General features: G+C 49.0%; 1 protein-coding gene across 7 annotated transcripts in view; it reads left to right on the top strand.

Annotated features, from left to right (window-relative positions):
• HSPG2 (heparan sulfate proteoglycan 2) overlaps positions 1 to 17,764 on the top strand; it is a 215,202-nt gene that overhangs the window by 65,985 nt on the left and 131,453 nt on the right. For all 7 annotated transcript variants that reach the window (XM_053401046.1, XM_053401047.1, XM_053401042.1 and 4 more), the window contains 8 exons: positions 1,346 to 1,455; positions 2,438 to 2,496; positions 5,141 to 5,301; positions 10,331 to 10,456; positions 11,875 to 11,988; positions 12,905 to 13,165; positions 14,914 to 15,033; positions 16,823 to 16,954. In XM_053401046.1, the coding sequence (XP_053257021.1) occupies positions 1,346 to 1,455; positions 2,438 to 2,496; positions 5,141 to 5,301; positions 10,331 to 10,456; positions 11,875 to 11,988; positions 12,905 to 13,165; positions 14,914 to 15,033; positions 16,823 to 16,954 (1,083 nt within the window). The remainder of the gene's footprint in view (positions 1 to 1,345; positions 1,456 to 2,437; positions 2,497 to 5,140; positions 5,302 to 10,330; positions 10,457 to 11,874; positions 11,989 to 12,904; positions 13,166 to 14,913; positions 15,034 to 16,822; positions 16,955 to 17,764) is intronic.

Raw genomic sequence — 17,764 nt, 5'->3', positions numbered from 1 at the left:
CCAGTGCTCCTGGCAGGCAGCCTGTGTGAAATCTGGGGGTGGCGAGGCTGATATCCAGGGCCTTTTTGTCTCTCTTTCCCTCCCCTTCACGGACTTCCACCTCATCTCCCCATCTTGGAAGGAAGGAGGGGTCTGCTGAAGCCTTGCATGCCTGTGTGGGAGCAGGGAGGCATGTCTCATGAAAGCTATCGCCTGGGTGGGGTGGCATATTTGGTGCCTTTCATTTGACACACACACACATTCTCTGGCAAGAGTTCCCTTGCGCTACAGTCAGGGCTTTGAAATCCTTCGCGCTCGCATCTCCGGCAGCTTCCATTTTGCAGGAAGTCGGCAACGTGTTCTTTCTGCGATTCCGGCAACGTAGGCCCTTGCCTTCGTTGCCCTTTGCTTGCCTCCATTACCCCACTGCCTTCCTCTGATCCTGAGCAGGGAACATGTGGCCTTCCAGATGTTCTTGGGCTCCAATTGTCTCTTACTGTTGGCCATGTTGGCTAATGGGAGCTGGCGTCCCGACAGTGCTTGAAGGCCAGAGGTTTCCCCTCTGTGAACAACAACAACTTCTTCTTCTTCTTCTTCTCCTTCTCCTTCTTCTTCGGCGATCCCTCGCAGCCGAGTAAGATTGTCTTCCATAAAGACGGTTTTAACGGTGAGTCCGTAAGTGACTGTGGAGGCCAATTCTGGATCCACACGTCCTTCCACAGTGAGGACAGAGGTTTCCAGGCTGGAGTTGATCACGGTGAAGGTTTTCCAAGTGTACCTTCCTATTCCTCACATTTATCCTTTGCGTCCTGAGCATAGCTGTCAACCTTCCCTTTTTTTGCGGGAAATTCCCTTATTCCAGCGCTGTTTCCCACTGCTTCCTGCTGCTATCCCGGATTGTTAGATATCCCGTAGACTGTCCCCAGGACAGGTGAGGCTGCTGATCCCTTATTTTCAAGGCTGCTGATCCCTTATTTTCAAATCTGAAAGTTGACAGCTATGGTCCTGAGTTTGAGCGTCTTCAAAGCCCATGGCACCTTTGGTAAAGGCTGTTCTCCAGTTGGAGCACTCGCAGGCCAGTGTTTCCCAGTTGTCGGCGTTTATGCTACATTTTTAAAGATTTGCCTTAGAGAGTCTCTGTGAACGAAGCCATCATTTGCCTTCGCTGCCCCTCTCTGCCTCCATCACTGGGTTTCACTGTCTCCGATGCTACCTTGCAGATAGGAAACTTTCGACACACAGGAAAATTCTCATTTGTATCTGTGGTCATGAGTGTGTAGGCAAGAGAAGGAATTCTTCTGTATTAAGTCACTAATAGGACCAACAATCTCCTAACTATCTCCTCTCCATCATCTCTCCCCTCTAGTCTATTTCCGGGCCCTGGTGAATTTCACAAAGTCCATCGACTACAGCTCTCGCCTGGATGATGTCAACTCGGAGGAGTTCCAGGATGTCTCCAAAGCAGTGGTGGACACGGTAAGGCCTGATTCTGACCCATTTCCACAAAGGAGCTGTCCCAAGGGGACAGAGATCATGACCCTTTGGACAGTCTTATCCTCCTCTGATTTTTATACCCCTATGCTTTTGGATCAAAATAAGCACCTACTCCCATAAAACACTCAGTGTTTTAACATCTGCTAGGGTATCCCTGTTCCATGTTCCACCCTCCCTGGAGTTAAGATGATAATGTATCAGGAGCGGGGCCTTTTCTGCAGTGGCTCCATTGTGATGAAACGCACACGCCGCTGATCTCCCCAGATCTCCTGTTGCAGGCAGTGAAAATGTGTGTTTGGGGACAAGCAGACAGCTTTGCATAGCTTTCAATGCATCGTTTAACATAGGCTTCCTCAACCCAGTCCCTCCAGATGTTTTGAGACTATAATTCCCATCATCCCTAATCACTGGTCCTGCTAACTAGGGATCATGGGGGTTGTAGGCTTAAAACAGCGGTTCTCAACCTGTGGGTCCCCAGATGTTGTTGGACTACAACTCCCATCAACCCTGAGCTCTGGCCTTGCTAGCTAGGGGTGATGGGAGTTGTAGTTCAACAACATCTGGGGACACACACATTTGAGAAAGGCTGGCTGAAAACATCTGGAGGGCCCAGGTTGAGGAAGCCTGTTTTAACACAATTGTAATTTAATTTGCTTTGTATTTGTGTGTGTGTTTTAAAGGTGGCTTAGAAATATTGCAGATAAGTAAATGAGTAGATTTAAAAATTAGCCACAACAGTCTTGCCATGAGCTAGCGGGTCTGGGGGCCCTTCTCAGTACCAGATGCAGCAGAATCGGCCCTCTTCCTTATCCCCCGAAAGGTCAGAGCAGCAAACACTTTGAATGCTGCAGAATGGTTCTCCCCTGGCAGTGATTCCTGCATTTCAGGGGATTCGACTAAGCGACCATTTGGGCCCCTTCCAACTCTGCAATTCTACGAGGCTGATCCAATTTTCTCTCCGCAGCTGGAGTCTGAATACTACAAGATCCCCGGAGAGCAGGTGGTTAGCGTGGTCTTCATCAAGTGAGTCCAGGGGTTGGTTTCCATGTCCAGGGTGCCACGGAGGCAGGATTTAACCCCCGCCTTTGCTGTTCTCTTTTAAGGAGCTTGCATTGCAGGCAGAAGCTCTTAACTGGGTGATGTGAGATTGTGGGAGCAAGCAGAGTGTAGGAGAAAGACCAAGAAGCCCCACCAAGAATGGTCTTAGAAAAAGGGGGACACCTGGGTGGTGCAGAACTACAACTCCCATCTCTACAATGGGCAATGCTAGTGACCAGGGCTGGATGGAGCTGGAGTCTAGCAACACCCAGAAGGCTACCATCCTGGAACTAGACTGTCACTTGCCTTCACTGCCCCTAGCTGCCTCCCATCACAATCTTGCTTTGTTTTAGAAGAGGGAAAGGGATTGTGTGGCCCTCAAGACATTGCTGGGCTCCAGATGACGTTGGATTTGAACTCACATCCTTCCTGACCATTGACCATGCTGGCTAGTGATTGCTGAAGTGCCAACAACAACAACAATTGATTATTTGTACCCCACCCATCTGGCTGGGCTTCCCCAGCTACTCTGGGCGGCTTCCAACAAAGATTAAAAATACTTTAAAATGTCACAAATTAAAAACCTCCCTGAACAGGGCTGCCTTCAGATGTCTTCTAAATGTCAGGTAGCTGTTTATCTCTTTGACATCTGATGGGAGGGCGTCCCACAGGGCGGGCGCCACCACTGAGAAGGCCCTCTGTCTGGTTCCCTGTAGCTTTGCTTTTCGCAGTGCGGGAACCGCCAGAAGGCCCTCGGTGCTGGACCTCAGTGTCCGGGCTGGACGATGGGGGTGGAGACGGTCCTTCAGGTATACTGGGCCAAGGCCGTTTAGGGCTTTAAAGGTCAGCACCAACACTTTGAATTGTGCTCGGAAACGTACTGGGAGCCAATGTAGGTCTTTCAAGACCAGTGTTATATGGTCTTGGCGGCCTCTCCCAGTCACCAGTCTAGCTGCTGCATTCTGGATTAGTTGTAGTTTCCGGGTCACCTTCAAAGGTAGCCCCACGTAGAGCACATTGCAGTAGTCCAAGCAGACAACATTTGAAGGCTACAGGTTTCCCATCACTTAAGTAGATCATCACTTGCATTCAGTGCCTCTGGCTACCTCCAATCAGCCTCCTTTTAATGCAGGGACAGGGAACCTGTAGCTGTCCTTGGACTCAGCCTCCCACCATCAGTCCTGACCACTAGGCATGCTGGCCGGGGCTGGTGGGAGGCAAAGTTTTTCCAGCATCTGAAGGATCACCACTTTCCCAGCCCTGCTTTAGAGAAGACCTTGCCCCAATGTTCTTCCCTGATGACAAGATCCAGAAACTTGTTTCCCCTCTCCTGTTTGTTTCTTTTAATCAACAGCTGCAAGCTGAGATATTTTAGGAGATGCAAAGAGGTTGAGGGAACGTTCTTTCACATGTGGTGGACTTGTAAAAGGGTAAAAGAGTATTGGGAAATGATCCGTAATGAATTGGAAAAAAATGTTTTAAAGTACCGTATTTTTCGCGCTATAGGGCGCACCGGCCCATAGGGCGCACCTAGGTGTGTGTTTTTTTTGGGGGGGGAATAAAGAAAAAAAAATATTTCCCCCCCAGGTGCGGGGCTGGGGCGGGGGAAGCCTGAGCTTCCCCTGACCCCAGCCCCCAGAACAGGCTGCTATCCGCAAGCCTTGGGAGCCTGGCGGGAACTCCCGCGGGCTCCCAAGGCTTGCTGATAGCTTCCTGAAGCCTGGAGAGTGAGAGGGGTTGGTGCGCACCGACCCCTTTCGCTCTCCAGGCTTCAGTGAAAGCCTGCATTCGCCCCATAGGACGCACACACATTTCCCCTTCATATTTGGAGGGGAAAAGGTGCGTCCTATAGGGCGAAAAATATGGTACTTCCCCCCCAAAAAACCAGAGTCCTTTTTGGGGGGGATACATTCAGACTGAAATTCCCAGGTGTCAAAAAGGTTATTTATGTATGCCACTACTGCAGCCCATGTTTCGTCAGCCCAAAAACTGAAAACAAGCAAGGTCCCAACCAAAGAAGAATGGCAACTTAAGCTGACAGAAGATGCACAGCTTGCAGACTTAACATATAGAATAAGAGAACAAGAAGAACATACGTTTAGATGAGATTGGAAAACATGTATTGAATATATGGGAAATAATTCTGTACAGCTGAAAACGTTGGCAGCATTAAGATTAATTCAGTGTAAATAAGTTTTGATGGATGTAATAATGGTTTAGTTTTTGTAAAATATGCAAGGGTTTATGATATGCGAAATGAAGCATGGAAAGAGAAGAAGGGAAGTCATTAGTATTTTAAGGATGCTTAAATGAGTATTCTGAATTGTAAAACAGAAAATTTAATGAAAAACTAAACGAAAAAAAGAGAGATATTTTAGGACAGTGGTTCCCAAACTTGGGTCTCCAGCTGGTTTTGGACTACAACTCCCATCATCCCTAAATCAGTCCCAAAAGTAGCTCGAGAGCCAGGTTTGGGAAACACTGTTTTAGGATCTGAACAGCACAATCCTTGGAAAGGAAGAGTTAGGGGGGAGGGGTGAATTGGACCCTGTCTCCAGACTCTGGTTTTACCCCCTTCAGCACATGATGGGTCCATGAATCGTGCCCACACACCTCCTTTTCCCCCCAGAGAGATTGATGGCTACATCTTTGTGGAGCTGGACGTGGGCTCCGAAAGGAACGTGGACGAGGACCAGATCCGCCAGGTGCTTTTCTCGGTCATCGAGAGCGGCTCCATCGCCTCCTATGTCACCTCCACATGGGGATTCCAGTTCCGCCGCTTGGGAGCAGGTGAACCAGACTGGAACCTATATGTGGGTTAGGATGGGGTGGAGTTTATTGTGGAAATGGGCGCCCCCCTGTCCCATTCACCATTAACTGTCCGTTTGCTTTCAGCCCAAACCCCGCCTCCCTCCATTACAATGGAGCCCCCAGGTGAGTGTGGTGTCAGAGGGGTGCAATGGGACCTGGAGGCTTCTGTCCTGGGGGCAGAATAGGGTCGGGAAGCCCCTTTCTCACCAGGCACCTCCCCTCTTGGTTCGAGGGAAGGTGGGTCAAGCCGGGGCCCCCAGGTGTTGTTGGTCTACAATTCCCAGCACCCTCAGCCAGCGTAGGCGATTGTCAGGGCTGATGTCTGTCCAGGGACAAAGGGGGAGCCCTAGTTGAAGTGCACTGGTCTGTGTGGTTGGGGGAGAAATTCGCATTCAGGTCACTTTGGAAGGGAGATCTCTTCAAATTCACACTTCGTGAAACACAAACTGAAACATAGCCATCCTTGCAAGCTGGCACTTGTGCAAATTTCGGGACACCGTTTTCCAAACAAGCGATGTGTGTACAAAAAAGAATATATTGCGCTGGGGGCAGGAGCGTGAAATAAGAGCAAAATAACTTGCCCCAAATGCATTATACTAGAGAAAATCCCTTGCAGAACGGTGCCAGAAACACTATTCAAAAATGAGTTTGCCGAGAGAAGTTTGCACTAAAGTGCTGATCGGTTTTCACGAGTGTTGTTTCTCCCTTGCTGCCAGCCCAAATTGCAAATTGCTGTGGAAATGCGGAGAAACTGATTTTAAAAAAATAAATACATCTTCAATTAAAGAGAACCATAAAACAAATATAAAACAGATCAGAAACAAAAGCAGCTATCGTAGCAACAGTCAAAATACAAAAAAGCAGTAGATCTAAAACCAGTTCAAATCCTGAAACTGAATTTAAGATAGGAAAGAAGAGAAACTGGGTTGAAATGGACGAATTTACCCATCCCTAATGATCACCCCCCCTAGGAACTGTCACCCCCCCACCCTTTGGCTCCTATCTGCAGCACCTCCTTGGAATCCCGTATGGAAGAAAACATCCGAGATTGTTCTTGCAGCTGCAGGGCTCACGTTTCACCATCTGTGAGGTCTGGCCAGAGTGATCTTTGCAGATTGTAAGAGGGAGGTTTCGGAGCAACCCTGTGCTCTCCACACAGAGAGAGCACACGCTTCTCTTGCTCAGCTATATATCAGGAGAGGCCGCCTCCGTAGCGACACATTTCCACCACGGCTGTGCTAGTGGTGCTTCTGAGTGCCAGTCGCTCGAAACTGCCGGAGGGAGGAGCTGCTACTGCACTCTCAAGTCCTGTTTTGCGGTTTCCCATAATCTCATTTCATCCCACTTTTAATTTGCACACCATTTGCAAGGTGGTTTGCAGGCTTGGGGAATCAGCAAAGATTGCACACCTTCTGACAACCTGCTCCAATACCAAAAACATGTCATAATAAAAACAGAGGGACATAAAAATAAAAATAAAAAACAAGGGACGCGGGTGGCACTGTGGGTTAAACCTCAGCGCCTAGGACTTGCCGATCGCATGGTCGGCGGTTCGAATCCCCGCGGCGGGGTGCGCTCCCGTTGCTCAGTCCCAGCGCCTGGCAACCTAGCAGTTCGAAAGCACCCTCGGGTGCAAGTAGATAAATAGGGACCGCTTACCAGCGGGAAGGTAAACGGCGTTTCCGTGTGCGGCTCTGGCTCGCCAGAGTAGCTTCGTCACACTGGCCACGTGACCCGGAAGTGTCTGCGGACAGCGCTGGCCCCCGGCCTATAGAGTGAGATGGGCGCACAACCCTAGAGTCTGGCAAGACTGGCCCGTACTGGCAGGGGTACCTTTACCTTTACCTTTTTGCAGGCTTGGGGGATCAGCAAAGATTGCACACCTTCTGACAACCTGCTCCAATACCAAAAACATGTCATAATAAAAACAGAACTTTAAAAATAAACGATTTGCATCAAACAAAGTGATATTCAACAATCCATTAGAATATACAGCGGTACCTCGGTTCTCGAACGTTGACCCGTTTCGGAACCTGAACGCCGAAAACCCGCAAGTAAATTCTTCCTCTGCATGTTGTTCCATTTTCTCAATTGAATTTGCAGATAGCTCTGTTTGCGCCTCGGTTTTCGAATTTTTCGGAACTCGGAATGGTTTTCCAGAACGGATTACGTTCGAGAACTGAGGTACCACTGTAATAGCACACTGTAAAATTAAATACCAGCAAATAATAATGAAGCAGAAAATCGTTCTTAGCAATTGCAATAGATAATTTCTAAACTATAATCAACAAAAAATAACAGCAAGTCACAGGGCATAAAATAGCACAATACAAATCGAGAAACAAAGACACACAAAATTATTTTTCAGAAATATATACCTGAACTCCTTTTTTCCCCAGCTGCTTCTGCTGTTCCTAAAGTCATGGTCTGGGATATGCTCCCAGGACTGGAGGAGGCGGGTTGAGGCAGGTGGGAAAAGCCATTGCCTGGCGGCCAGCACAAAGTCTCTTTCATCTGGCATCTGTTTGGACACTTGGGGGACAGGATGCAGGACTTGATGGGCAGAACCTCATTCAGCACTCTCGTCTTATACGCTTGTTGTTGTTGTTTAGTCGTGTCCGACTCTTCGTGACCCCATGGACCAGAGCACGCCAGGCACTCCTGTCTTCCACTGCCTCCTGCAGTTTGGTCAAACTCATGCTGGTAGCTTCGAGAACACTGTCCAACCATCTCATCCTCTGTCGTCCCCTTCTCCTTGTGCCCTCCATCTTTCCCAACATCAGGGTCTTTTCCAGGGAGTCTTCTCTTCTCATGAGGTGGCCAAAGTCTTGGAGCCTCAGCTTCAGGATCTGTCCTTCCAGTGAGCACTCAGGGCTGATTTCCTTAAGAATGGATAGGTTTGATCTTCTTGCAGTCCATGGGACTCTCAAGAGTCTCCTCCAGCACCGTAATTCAAAGGCATCAGTTCTTCGGCGATCAGCCTTCATTATGGTCCAGCTCTCACTTCCATACATCACTCCTGGGAAAACCATAGCTTTAACTATATGCTTACGTTCAGCTAAGCGAACTCCCTATTGCGTCTCCTGAACACACTGCCAGTAAAGTTGCAACGGGCAACCCTGGATCTCTAGTGGGAGAAAAACATCTCTGAGCTGTACATGGACCGGCAGAGCTGTCTTCCTCACCTGCCTGTTGCACAGCCCTTTTCGAGGGGTGGGGTGGCCTCCAGGTCCCTTTGCGCTCGCCTGCTTGTGTTGTGCCATGTGTTTCTCTGCCAGTGTGAGTGATGGACATGTGAATCATGCCCAAAGGAACACATGCCTCTCCCTCCAGCTGGGCTGTGGCACGCAAGGGCAGGGACTGGCATGTTGCTTCCTGATGCCCGTGCCTCCGGGCAGTGTGCAGTGCCTGGTTTGCAGCAGCGTGGCGTGGTTGGGAAAGGGCCACAGCTCAGCTCTGTAATTTTCTATTCTGTGACTGGCAGCAATGGCTCTGTTGGGGACTGAGCCTGGAGCCTTCTGCATGCTGAGCCCCACCGCTGAGTATTTCCCCAAGAGAAGTCTGGGGGGAACTTCAGAGTGCTCCACTGCCTCCTTCCTTGACCTCCTGTGCTGGGATGATGGAGAGTCTGTTTGTATTGATGCCGATCTGTGAAGGAACTATCAAAAAAGCAGGAAGGATGCTTGGATGTCGGGGAGTTTGTGTGGCTGGCTCTTGGTTTGCTTGGCTTGTGCTAGTAGCCCCCTAACTGTGTGCTGTGGGTTTTGGTGTGTGCCAAAGGTGGGGTTCTGCTTTCTGGGTGGGTGGGGGTGGAACACAGCTTTGCCTGGGGGGTGCTGGGGTTCATTCCCAGCATGATGAATTGCCCCTCCCCACCAAGGCTGGGTGAAGCCTTTCCCAGGAATAGTAGTCTAGCCCCCTGCAATGGAGGAGTCACAGCTAATAGAATCACAGAATTGCAAGGGACCCCGCAAGGTCATCCAGCCCAACCCGCTACAATTCAGGAATTACAGGGGGCAACACAGTTAATTCCAAAGCCAAGCTAGACTCTGTTAGGTTATTTAGGGTATCCTCAGAGACCATGGGAAGGTTCGAATTCATTGGCGCGAACCCTCACTCAGCTGCTGTGGGGATAAAGGAGGCAGCCAGGAGGGGTGGGATGGGATGAGGGGGTAGAATTCAGCTATTGCAGAATTCAGCGGTCAGGTTGCGCACCGGAACAAGATGGTTTGAGCACATTACACCGATCCTGGTCCGAGTTCACTGGCTACCGATTAGTTTCTGGGCCCAACTCAAAGTGCTGGTTTCCACCTATAAAGCCTTAAATGGCCCAGGACTGCAATACCTCAAGAACCGCCTCTTTCCATACTAACCTAGATCATTTTCTGAGGCCCTCCTTCATGTACCTCCTTGAGAGGTTCAGAGGGTGGCAACACGAGAACGGGGCCTTCTCTGCAGCGGCTCCCCATCTGTGGAATGCTCTCCCCAGGGAAGTTCGCCTTGCACCTTCATTACACACCTTTAGGCGCCAGGCAAAAACGTTCCTTTTTAACCAGGCCCTTCATTGATCTGTTTGACATCCTATACCCTTTTAAAATGTTGCTCTTTTTGGGGGAGGGGTTGTTATTGTGTTGTTTTTATTCTGATTATATGTGATTTTTTTCTGTGAACTGCCCTCAGACCTCCAGGTATAGGGCAGTATATAAATTCAATAAATAATAATAATAGAGAAAAAAGCAGTCACTCTTGTCACCATTGTCAGCCCTTAAAGTGAGTGAGAGAGGGGAAGATTGCGCCCGTAGCTGCAAGAGACCCGTGGGAGGGGGCGGGTGACAACAGACTAGTGCAATTTAAAGTGTGGCAAATTTGCACTGTGAGCTGGATTGCGGTTTTGGTGGAGTCGCTCCTTTCCTTGAAAGGAGGGCTCCAGAGTGCAGCCGGCTTCTCCCCGCTACACCTCCAACCTTTCTCCGCAAGAGTGGCCCTGATGCCCCCCTTCTGCTTCCAGTGACGCCCGTGGTTCGCGCTTGCACGGCCGATGAGTTCAGGTGCCGGAGCGGTGAGTGCATCTCCAAAGAGTTTCTCTGCGACAGCCGATCGGACTGCCGGGACATGTCGGATGAGCTGGACTGCGGTGAGCATGGCTGTGGGCTGGGGGTGACGGTGCGACGGCGCAATAACACTCCCCCCCGGTGCCGTTGCGCCTGCCCTCACCTAAATATAGCGCACCCACCACACAGAACACCAATTCCACAAATTCCTACAAACTATCCCAGATTATCTTGTGGGGGCCTTGTGTGAGGGAAAACTTAATACAGTGGTACTTCAGGTTACATACGCTTCAGGTTACAGACTCCGCTAACCCAGAAATAGTGCTTCAGGTTAAGAACTTTGCTTCAGGCTAAGAACAGAAATCGTGCTCCAGTGGCGTGGCGGCAGCAGGAGGCCCCATTAGCTAAAGTGGTGCTTCAGCTTAAGAACAGTTTCAGGTTAAGAACGGACCTCCGGAACGAATTAAGTTTATGACACAAAGTGGGTAAAACATAGGATACTTCGGATTATAATGCTATTTCACTTCCGTTCTTTCTCAGCTGTTGCACAGCTGTTGCCGCTTAATACTTTGGTTCTTAAAGAAGGTGGCGTTTTCTGTCAGTTACACACCCCTTTGACAACCCTACTCTTGAGGTACTCCAAGTAACAGACCCAAGGGGTCTCCACACCCCTCTTAACTGGTTTGGGAGTCTTCTCTTTTTGTAGAAGAATCTCTCCCCTCCTGACTGGAATGAGACCTAAGTAGACTGTATCCTCACAGCGTCTGCTTCTCCTGGCTCAGCCTCAGCCTCCCTGTTAATTTTGCCTTATTACTCTTACAGGACACCATACACTGTCCTTCACACTAAGCGCAGAGACTCCTTTCTCTCGCTTGTGATATGTTCCTCAGAGTGGATGCTTCTACCCAGAACCAACTCTCTCTCCTCTCACTCCCTAGCTCCCTACCTCAATCCCAACTTACAAACTGTCTTTCAAAATCATGGGTAGGCAACGTAAGGCCCGGGGACCGGATCCGGCCCAATCGCCTTCTAAATCCGGCCCGCGGACGGTCTGGGAATCAGTGTGTTTTTACATGAGTCGAATGTGTGCTTTTATTTAAAATGCAACTTTGGGTTATTTGTGGGGCATAGGACTTCGTTCATTTTTTTTTTCTCCAAAACATAGTCCGGCCCCCTGCAAGGTCTGAGGGACAGTGGACCGGCCCCCTGCTGAAAAAGTTTGCTGACCCCTGCTCAAAATCCTCTCCTTTTCAACTCCCCCTCCTGGAACCCCGGCCAATCAGAGGCTGCCATTCGTTAACTGTTTGCTGGCAGGGAAAAAGAAAAAGAAAACACTCTGGGACCCAACCTGCCCAGCAAAACAAACTTTTGTGTCACAGATGGCGGGGGTGGGGGCGCAGAGAATTCACACCCGGCATCCCTTTCACCCCCACGAATCCGTAATGCCTGCATTGCTGGGGGTTGGACTAGATGACTCTTGGTATCCCTTCCAACTCTATAGCTCCCGAGTGCGGCAGCGATGAGTTCGGCTGCGACAACGGCGAGTGTGTTCTCCTGGAGGATCGCTGCGATGGCCACGCCGACTGTGACGACGCCTCGGACGAGGACGGCTGCGGTGAGGAACGAGAGGCAGGGGGCGGCCTAGGCAGATGCTGTTGCTGCCCCCTGCCCTATTTGGAAAAAAGAAAAGCATTTAGCACTTCTTTTATTCTTAATATTTTTTATTCAATTTCACACTGTACATTTTGTATTCAAACAATAATCACAATCATCAACATTTAGGATTCCCTGAATCCTTTGATTCACCCCTCTATGGTTTCCATTATCAAACTTTTTCTACTGCATGACATATATTTTCTCTATTTTTCTTAAAATAATCCCTTTTTTACCTTAATTTTTAAAACATTACAAGCGTTGCTCAGATCCTGCCCAAGTTTTTAGTTGTTTACAGTGTTCTTTTAGGTAAATTGTAAATGTTTTCCATTGCTTATTAAAGTTTTTATGTTCCTGGTTTCTGATGTTTAAATGAGTATTTTAAATTGTAAAACAGAAAATTTAATAAACATGACACACACACACAGAGTGCCAAACCTCGGTTCCCGAATGCCTCCATTATTGTATGTTTCAGCTCCCAAACGCCCCAAACCCCGAAGTAAATGTTTCAGTTTTCGAACGATTTTCAGAAGCTGAATGTGCTACGCGGCTTCCGTTTTGAGTTTCCCTATTGTGTTGAGGCTTCCGCTTTGAGTTTTCGGTTGTCAAATGTTTTGGAAGTCAAAGGGTCTTCTGGAATGGATTACGTTCGACAACCGAGGTTTGACTGTATATAAAATAAAGATGAGGAGAATTTGAATTCTCCTTATCCTTTTGACTTACCTGCATCCCCCTCTCTATCAAGCCACAGCGAGTATTAAGCAATACATCCTAGTCTCCCTTGCGTCGTCCGGGAGAGGCAAGTGCTGAGTTCGAGACCAGAACGCTGGAAGTCTCGGGACGAGGCACTGACTTCCTCCTTTCTCCTCTCTCTGCAGGCATTACCACCCCTCGGCCGCCTGTCACCTCCGCACGGCCTGTCACCACTCGGGTGCCCGCTACCACGGCCTCAGTGACCACCCGCCGAGCCCCAGTCACCGCTCCGTCTGGGTTCTTCCCCGCCAAGCCTTCCCTGCCCCCCTTCCCTCGACCTTGCCGGAAGGATGAGGCCGTCTGCTCCAACAAGCAGTGCATCCCCCGGGACTACCTCTGCGACGGGGAGAGGGATTGCAGCGATGGAAGCGACGAGAGCAGATGCGGTGAGCCCCCATTGGCGAGTTGCTTGAGGAGCCGGACCGCGGATCCACCTAGCTCTGTGCTGGCTGCACTGGCTGGCAGCAGCTTTCCAGAGTTTCGTGCAGGGGGACGTTCCCAGCCCCACCTGGAGAATGGAAGCTGGGGCCTCTTGCATGCAAGGCAGATGTCCCACCATGCGGCTTGAAAGCAAATTTTCTAGTCTTTGTGGTGCTGAAAAATGCGCTGATTGATATAGGGAGCAGTCTTGTACAGAGTCAGACCATTTCGTTCTGGCTACACGGACTGGCGGGACGTGGGTGGCGCTGTGGGTTAAACCACAGAGTCTAGGACTTGCCGATCAGAAGGTCGGCGGTTCGAATCCCCACCACGGGGTGAGCTCCTGTTGCTCGGTCCCTGCTCTTGCCAACCTAGCAGTTCGAAAGCACGTCAAAGTGCAAGTAGATAAATAGGTACCGCTCCGGCGGGAAGGTAAACGGCGTTTCTGTGTGCTGCTCTGGTTTGCCAGAAGTGGCTTAGTCATGCTGGCCACATGACCCGGAAGCTGTACGCCGGCTCCCTTGGCCTATAGAGCGAGATGAGTGCTGCAACCCCAGAGTCGGCCACAACTGGACTTAACGGTCAGGGGTCCCTTTACCTTTTTACACGGACTGGCAGCAGTGTCCCATCAGTATTCCCCACCTGGGGATGCTACCAGGGATTGAACCTGGGGCCTTCTGCATGCCAAGCAGATGTTCTGCCGCTGAGCTACAGCTTACCAGGGCCACAGAGGAATGTAGCATCAGCTTCTGTTTTGTGGGGCAAAGTAGGGCCTTGATTGATCATCAAGTCCTAGAACTGTGATTATAAACTATTTGCTACAATTTTAGCTAACAGATTAAAAAAGACGCTAACTGAGTCAGTCCACAGAGACCAAGCTAGATTCTTACCAGGCCGACAAATGAAGGACAATATAAGAAATGTAATTAACTTAATAGAGTATTTGGAAGTGAGAAATGAAAAACAGGCCACATTAATATTTCTAGATGTGGAGAAAGCCTTTGATAATATTTCTTGGTCATTTTGATTAAGGTATTACAGTAGTACCTCGGGTTATATATGCTTCAGGTTACATATGCTTCAGGTTACCGACTCCGCTAACCCAGAAATAGTACCTCGGGTTAAGAACTTTGCTTCAGGATGAGAACAGAAATCGTGCAGCGGCAGCGCAGTGGTAGCAGAAGGCCCCATTAGCTAAAGTGGTGCTTCAGGTTAAGAACAGTTTCAGGTTAAGAACGGACCTCTGGAATGAATTAAGTACTTAACCTGAGGTACCACTGTAGAGAAAATGAAAACAGGGAATTCTTTCCTAGCTGGAATTAAAGGGATGTATACTGATCAATCCACAAATATTTTAATAAATAATATTCTTTCAGACAAATGCCCAATAGAAAAAGGAACAAGACAAGCTGATCCCCTATCTCCTTTGCTGTTTATTATGACATTAGAAATGATAAGTTGAAAAGTATGTTAGAAAACATGTCTGGTTTGAAAATATGTAAAAAAAAGTTAGATATTTGGGAATCTGGCTAACAGTAAGAAATCTCAACTTATTTTAACATCGAGTCCTAGATCTTTAGAGTTAGAAGCGACCCTAGGGAGGTCATATTGCCCTTCCCTTCAGCTCAAAGAACCCCTGACAAATGGGGAGGGTTTTGTGGGTGGTGGCCCACAAAATACAGGCTTCTGAATTCTCACTCTGTCTCCCGGACAGGCACGCCCAGCCCCTGTGAGCCCAACGAATTCAAGTGCCGGAACGGGCACTGCGCCCTCAAGCTCTGGCGATGCGACGGGGACAACGACTGCACAGACGGCTCGGACGAGCTGAATTGCCGTAAGCGTTTTGGGAGCGCCAGCGGTTTGTCGATTTGCATCCGGGTTTCCGTGTCCCAGGGCTTAACACAAAAACTCCGGGTGGCTCACCAAAACTGAGGCCCTTTGAATTGAACCCAGCTAAGTTCCCCCTGGAGCAGGCCCCTTGGAATAAATGGGGCCTAAAGGGACGTGGGTGGCGCTGTGGGTTAAACCACAGAGCCTAGGACTTGCCGATCAGAAGGCCGGTGGTTCAAATCCCCACCACGAGGTGAGCTCCCGTTGCTCGGTCCCTGCTCCTGCCAACCTAGCAGTTCGAAAGCACATCAAAGTGCAAGTAGATAAATAGGTACCACTTGGCGGAAAGGTAAACAGCGTTTCCGTACGCTGCTCTAGTTCGCCAGAAGTGGCTTAGTCATGCTGGCCACATGACCCGGAAGCTGTACGCCGGCTCCCTTGGCCAGTAAAGCAAGATGAGCGCCGCAACCCCAGAGTCGGTCACAACTGGACCTAATGGTCAGGGCTCCCTTTACCCTTTACCTTTTAAATTAGTCATGCCCAATGAACATAAGTGGGTCTACTCTGAGTAGGACTAGCAGCAGAGGGGGGCCATTGGAATTAATGGGGTGAAGTTAGGCGCTTCTGGTAACTTCAGCGGGTATATCCCCAGTATTCATAGAATCATAGATTTGTAGGGTTGGGAGTGACCCCTAGTGGTCATTTAGCCCAACTTGCTGCAATGCAAGAATCACTGGCAGGTGGCCATTTGGGCTAGCATTGGATAGAACCATTTCTTTGTTTATTTTTTATGTATTACCAACTTTACTGAAAATTTTTAAAACAGTTGCCAAGCATATACATGAAGCTTTGTATGCAGTCATCCACATGGCATCAAAACTTTAAACTACAGGTGCCATTCCAGTCCTTCTAACAATTTTAACTGTTTACAGTAGTCTTTAAGATAAGTTATAAATTCTCCCCATTACTTATTAAATTTTTGGCCTTCCTGGTTTCTGATTCTTCTGGTCATTTTTGCCTTTTCGGCCTAATCCATCAAGTTGATCTGCCATTCTTCTCTGGTCGGGACTTTATATTCTTTGCATCTCTGGGCCAATAACATCCGAGCAGCCAAGGTCACGTACATAAATAGTCTTTTCTGCTCCATTGGGAAACTGTTTCAGTAGGTGCCGAGAAGTGTACAGTGGAACCTTGGTTCTCAAACTTAATCCATTCCGAAAGTCCTTTCCAAAACCAAAGCAAAACCAAGGCACGCTTCCCCATAGAAAGTAATGCAAAACAGATTAATCCGTTCCAGACTTGTAAAAACAACCCCAGAAACAGCCATTTAACATGAATTTTACTATCTAACGAAACCATTGATCCATAAAATGAAAGCAATAAACAATGTACTGCAGTCACACAATAAATCAATCAGTAGCTGAACTGGGTTCCACACAGTCAAAAAAACAAAAAAAAAAGAGCCACAAAAACACAAAATAAATAGCAAAAACAGACCTCCGCGTAACACTCAAATTGGAAGTGTGGCACTCAAAACGGAGCACGTTTGGCTTCCGGAGAAAGTTTGCAAACTGGAACACTTACTACCGGGTTTGCAGTGTTTGGGTTCCAAGTTGTTTGAGGACCAAGGCGTTTGAGAACCAAGGTACCACTGTACAGTGAAGGCACCTGCCTGACGGTCAAGAGGCGGGGAGTTCTGCAGTGTAGGTGCTGCCACACTAAAGCAATATCAAGCTGGTGAGCCCGTTTCTTCACCCCAGGCTGCTTCGCTAATGCTCTTGTCCTCTCCGCAGCTACCAAGGGACCTGGGGACACCTGCGCTCCAGACCAGTTCGTCTGCGTGTCCACACGCACCTGCATCCCGGCCAGCTACCAGTGCGACGACGAGACGGATTGTGCAGATCGCTCCGACGAGATTGGCTGCAGTGAGTTCGGGGTGGCAGGGGATGGAGAGCAAGATGGAGTGGGAAGAGTTCAGCCCCCCCCCTCCAACAAAGTGGACTTTGAATATGATTTGCGTCCCAAGGCATTGTGCGACCCACAAAGTTCCCAGGAGAACAATAAATGACCCTGACACGGAATATTTTGTTTATGGCTTCAAATAGGCCACAATTTTATTGGTTACAGATGTGAGTGGTTTGGCTTAGGCATTGGGGTGAAGCCAGGCTGTATCTTGACTCCTGCCTGCCTGCAGGGAGTCCATGGAAGGGTAAACCACCGATGGCGGTGCCCTATGTTGTTGTTGTTTAGTCGTTTAGTCGTGTCCGACTCTTCTTGACCCCATGGACCAGAGCACGCCAGGCACTTCTGTCCTCCACTGCCTCCCGCAGTTTGGTCAAACTCATGCTGGTAGCTTCGAGAACACTGTCCAACCATCTCGTCCTCTGTCATCCCCTTCTCCTTGTGCCCTCCATCTTTCCCAACATCAAGGTCTTTTCCAGGGAGTCTTCTCTTCTCATGAGGTGGCCAAAGTACTGGAGCCTCAGCTTCAGGAGCTGTCCTTGCAGTGAGCTTCCATACATCACTACTGGGAAAACCATAGCTTTAACTATATGGACCTATATCAATATATCACAATGTCTGAAATAAGGATGGAACTGCGTAGAGGCGGATTCCAAAGTGGCTCACAGCCAAATTGCAAAATTGCAGCTCAGTACAGCAATCAAATACTAGAATCCTTTCAGAGCTTAATGCTACAATCCCAGCCAATATTTTATCGTGTTTATATCCCCCCT

Source organism: Podarcis raffonei, chromosome 8, assembly GCF_027172205.1.
Source record: "Podarcis raffonei isolate rPodRaf1 chromosome 8, rPodRaf1.pri, whole genome shotgun sequence".
In the NCBI taxonomy this organism is placed as follows: domain Eukaryota; kingdom Metazoa; phylum Chordata; class Lepidosauria; order Squamata; family Lacertidae; genus Podarcis; species Podarcis raffonei.
This window is presented reverse-complemented; position numbering and strand designations above follow the sequence as displayed.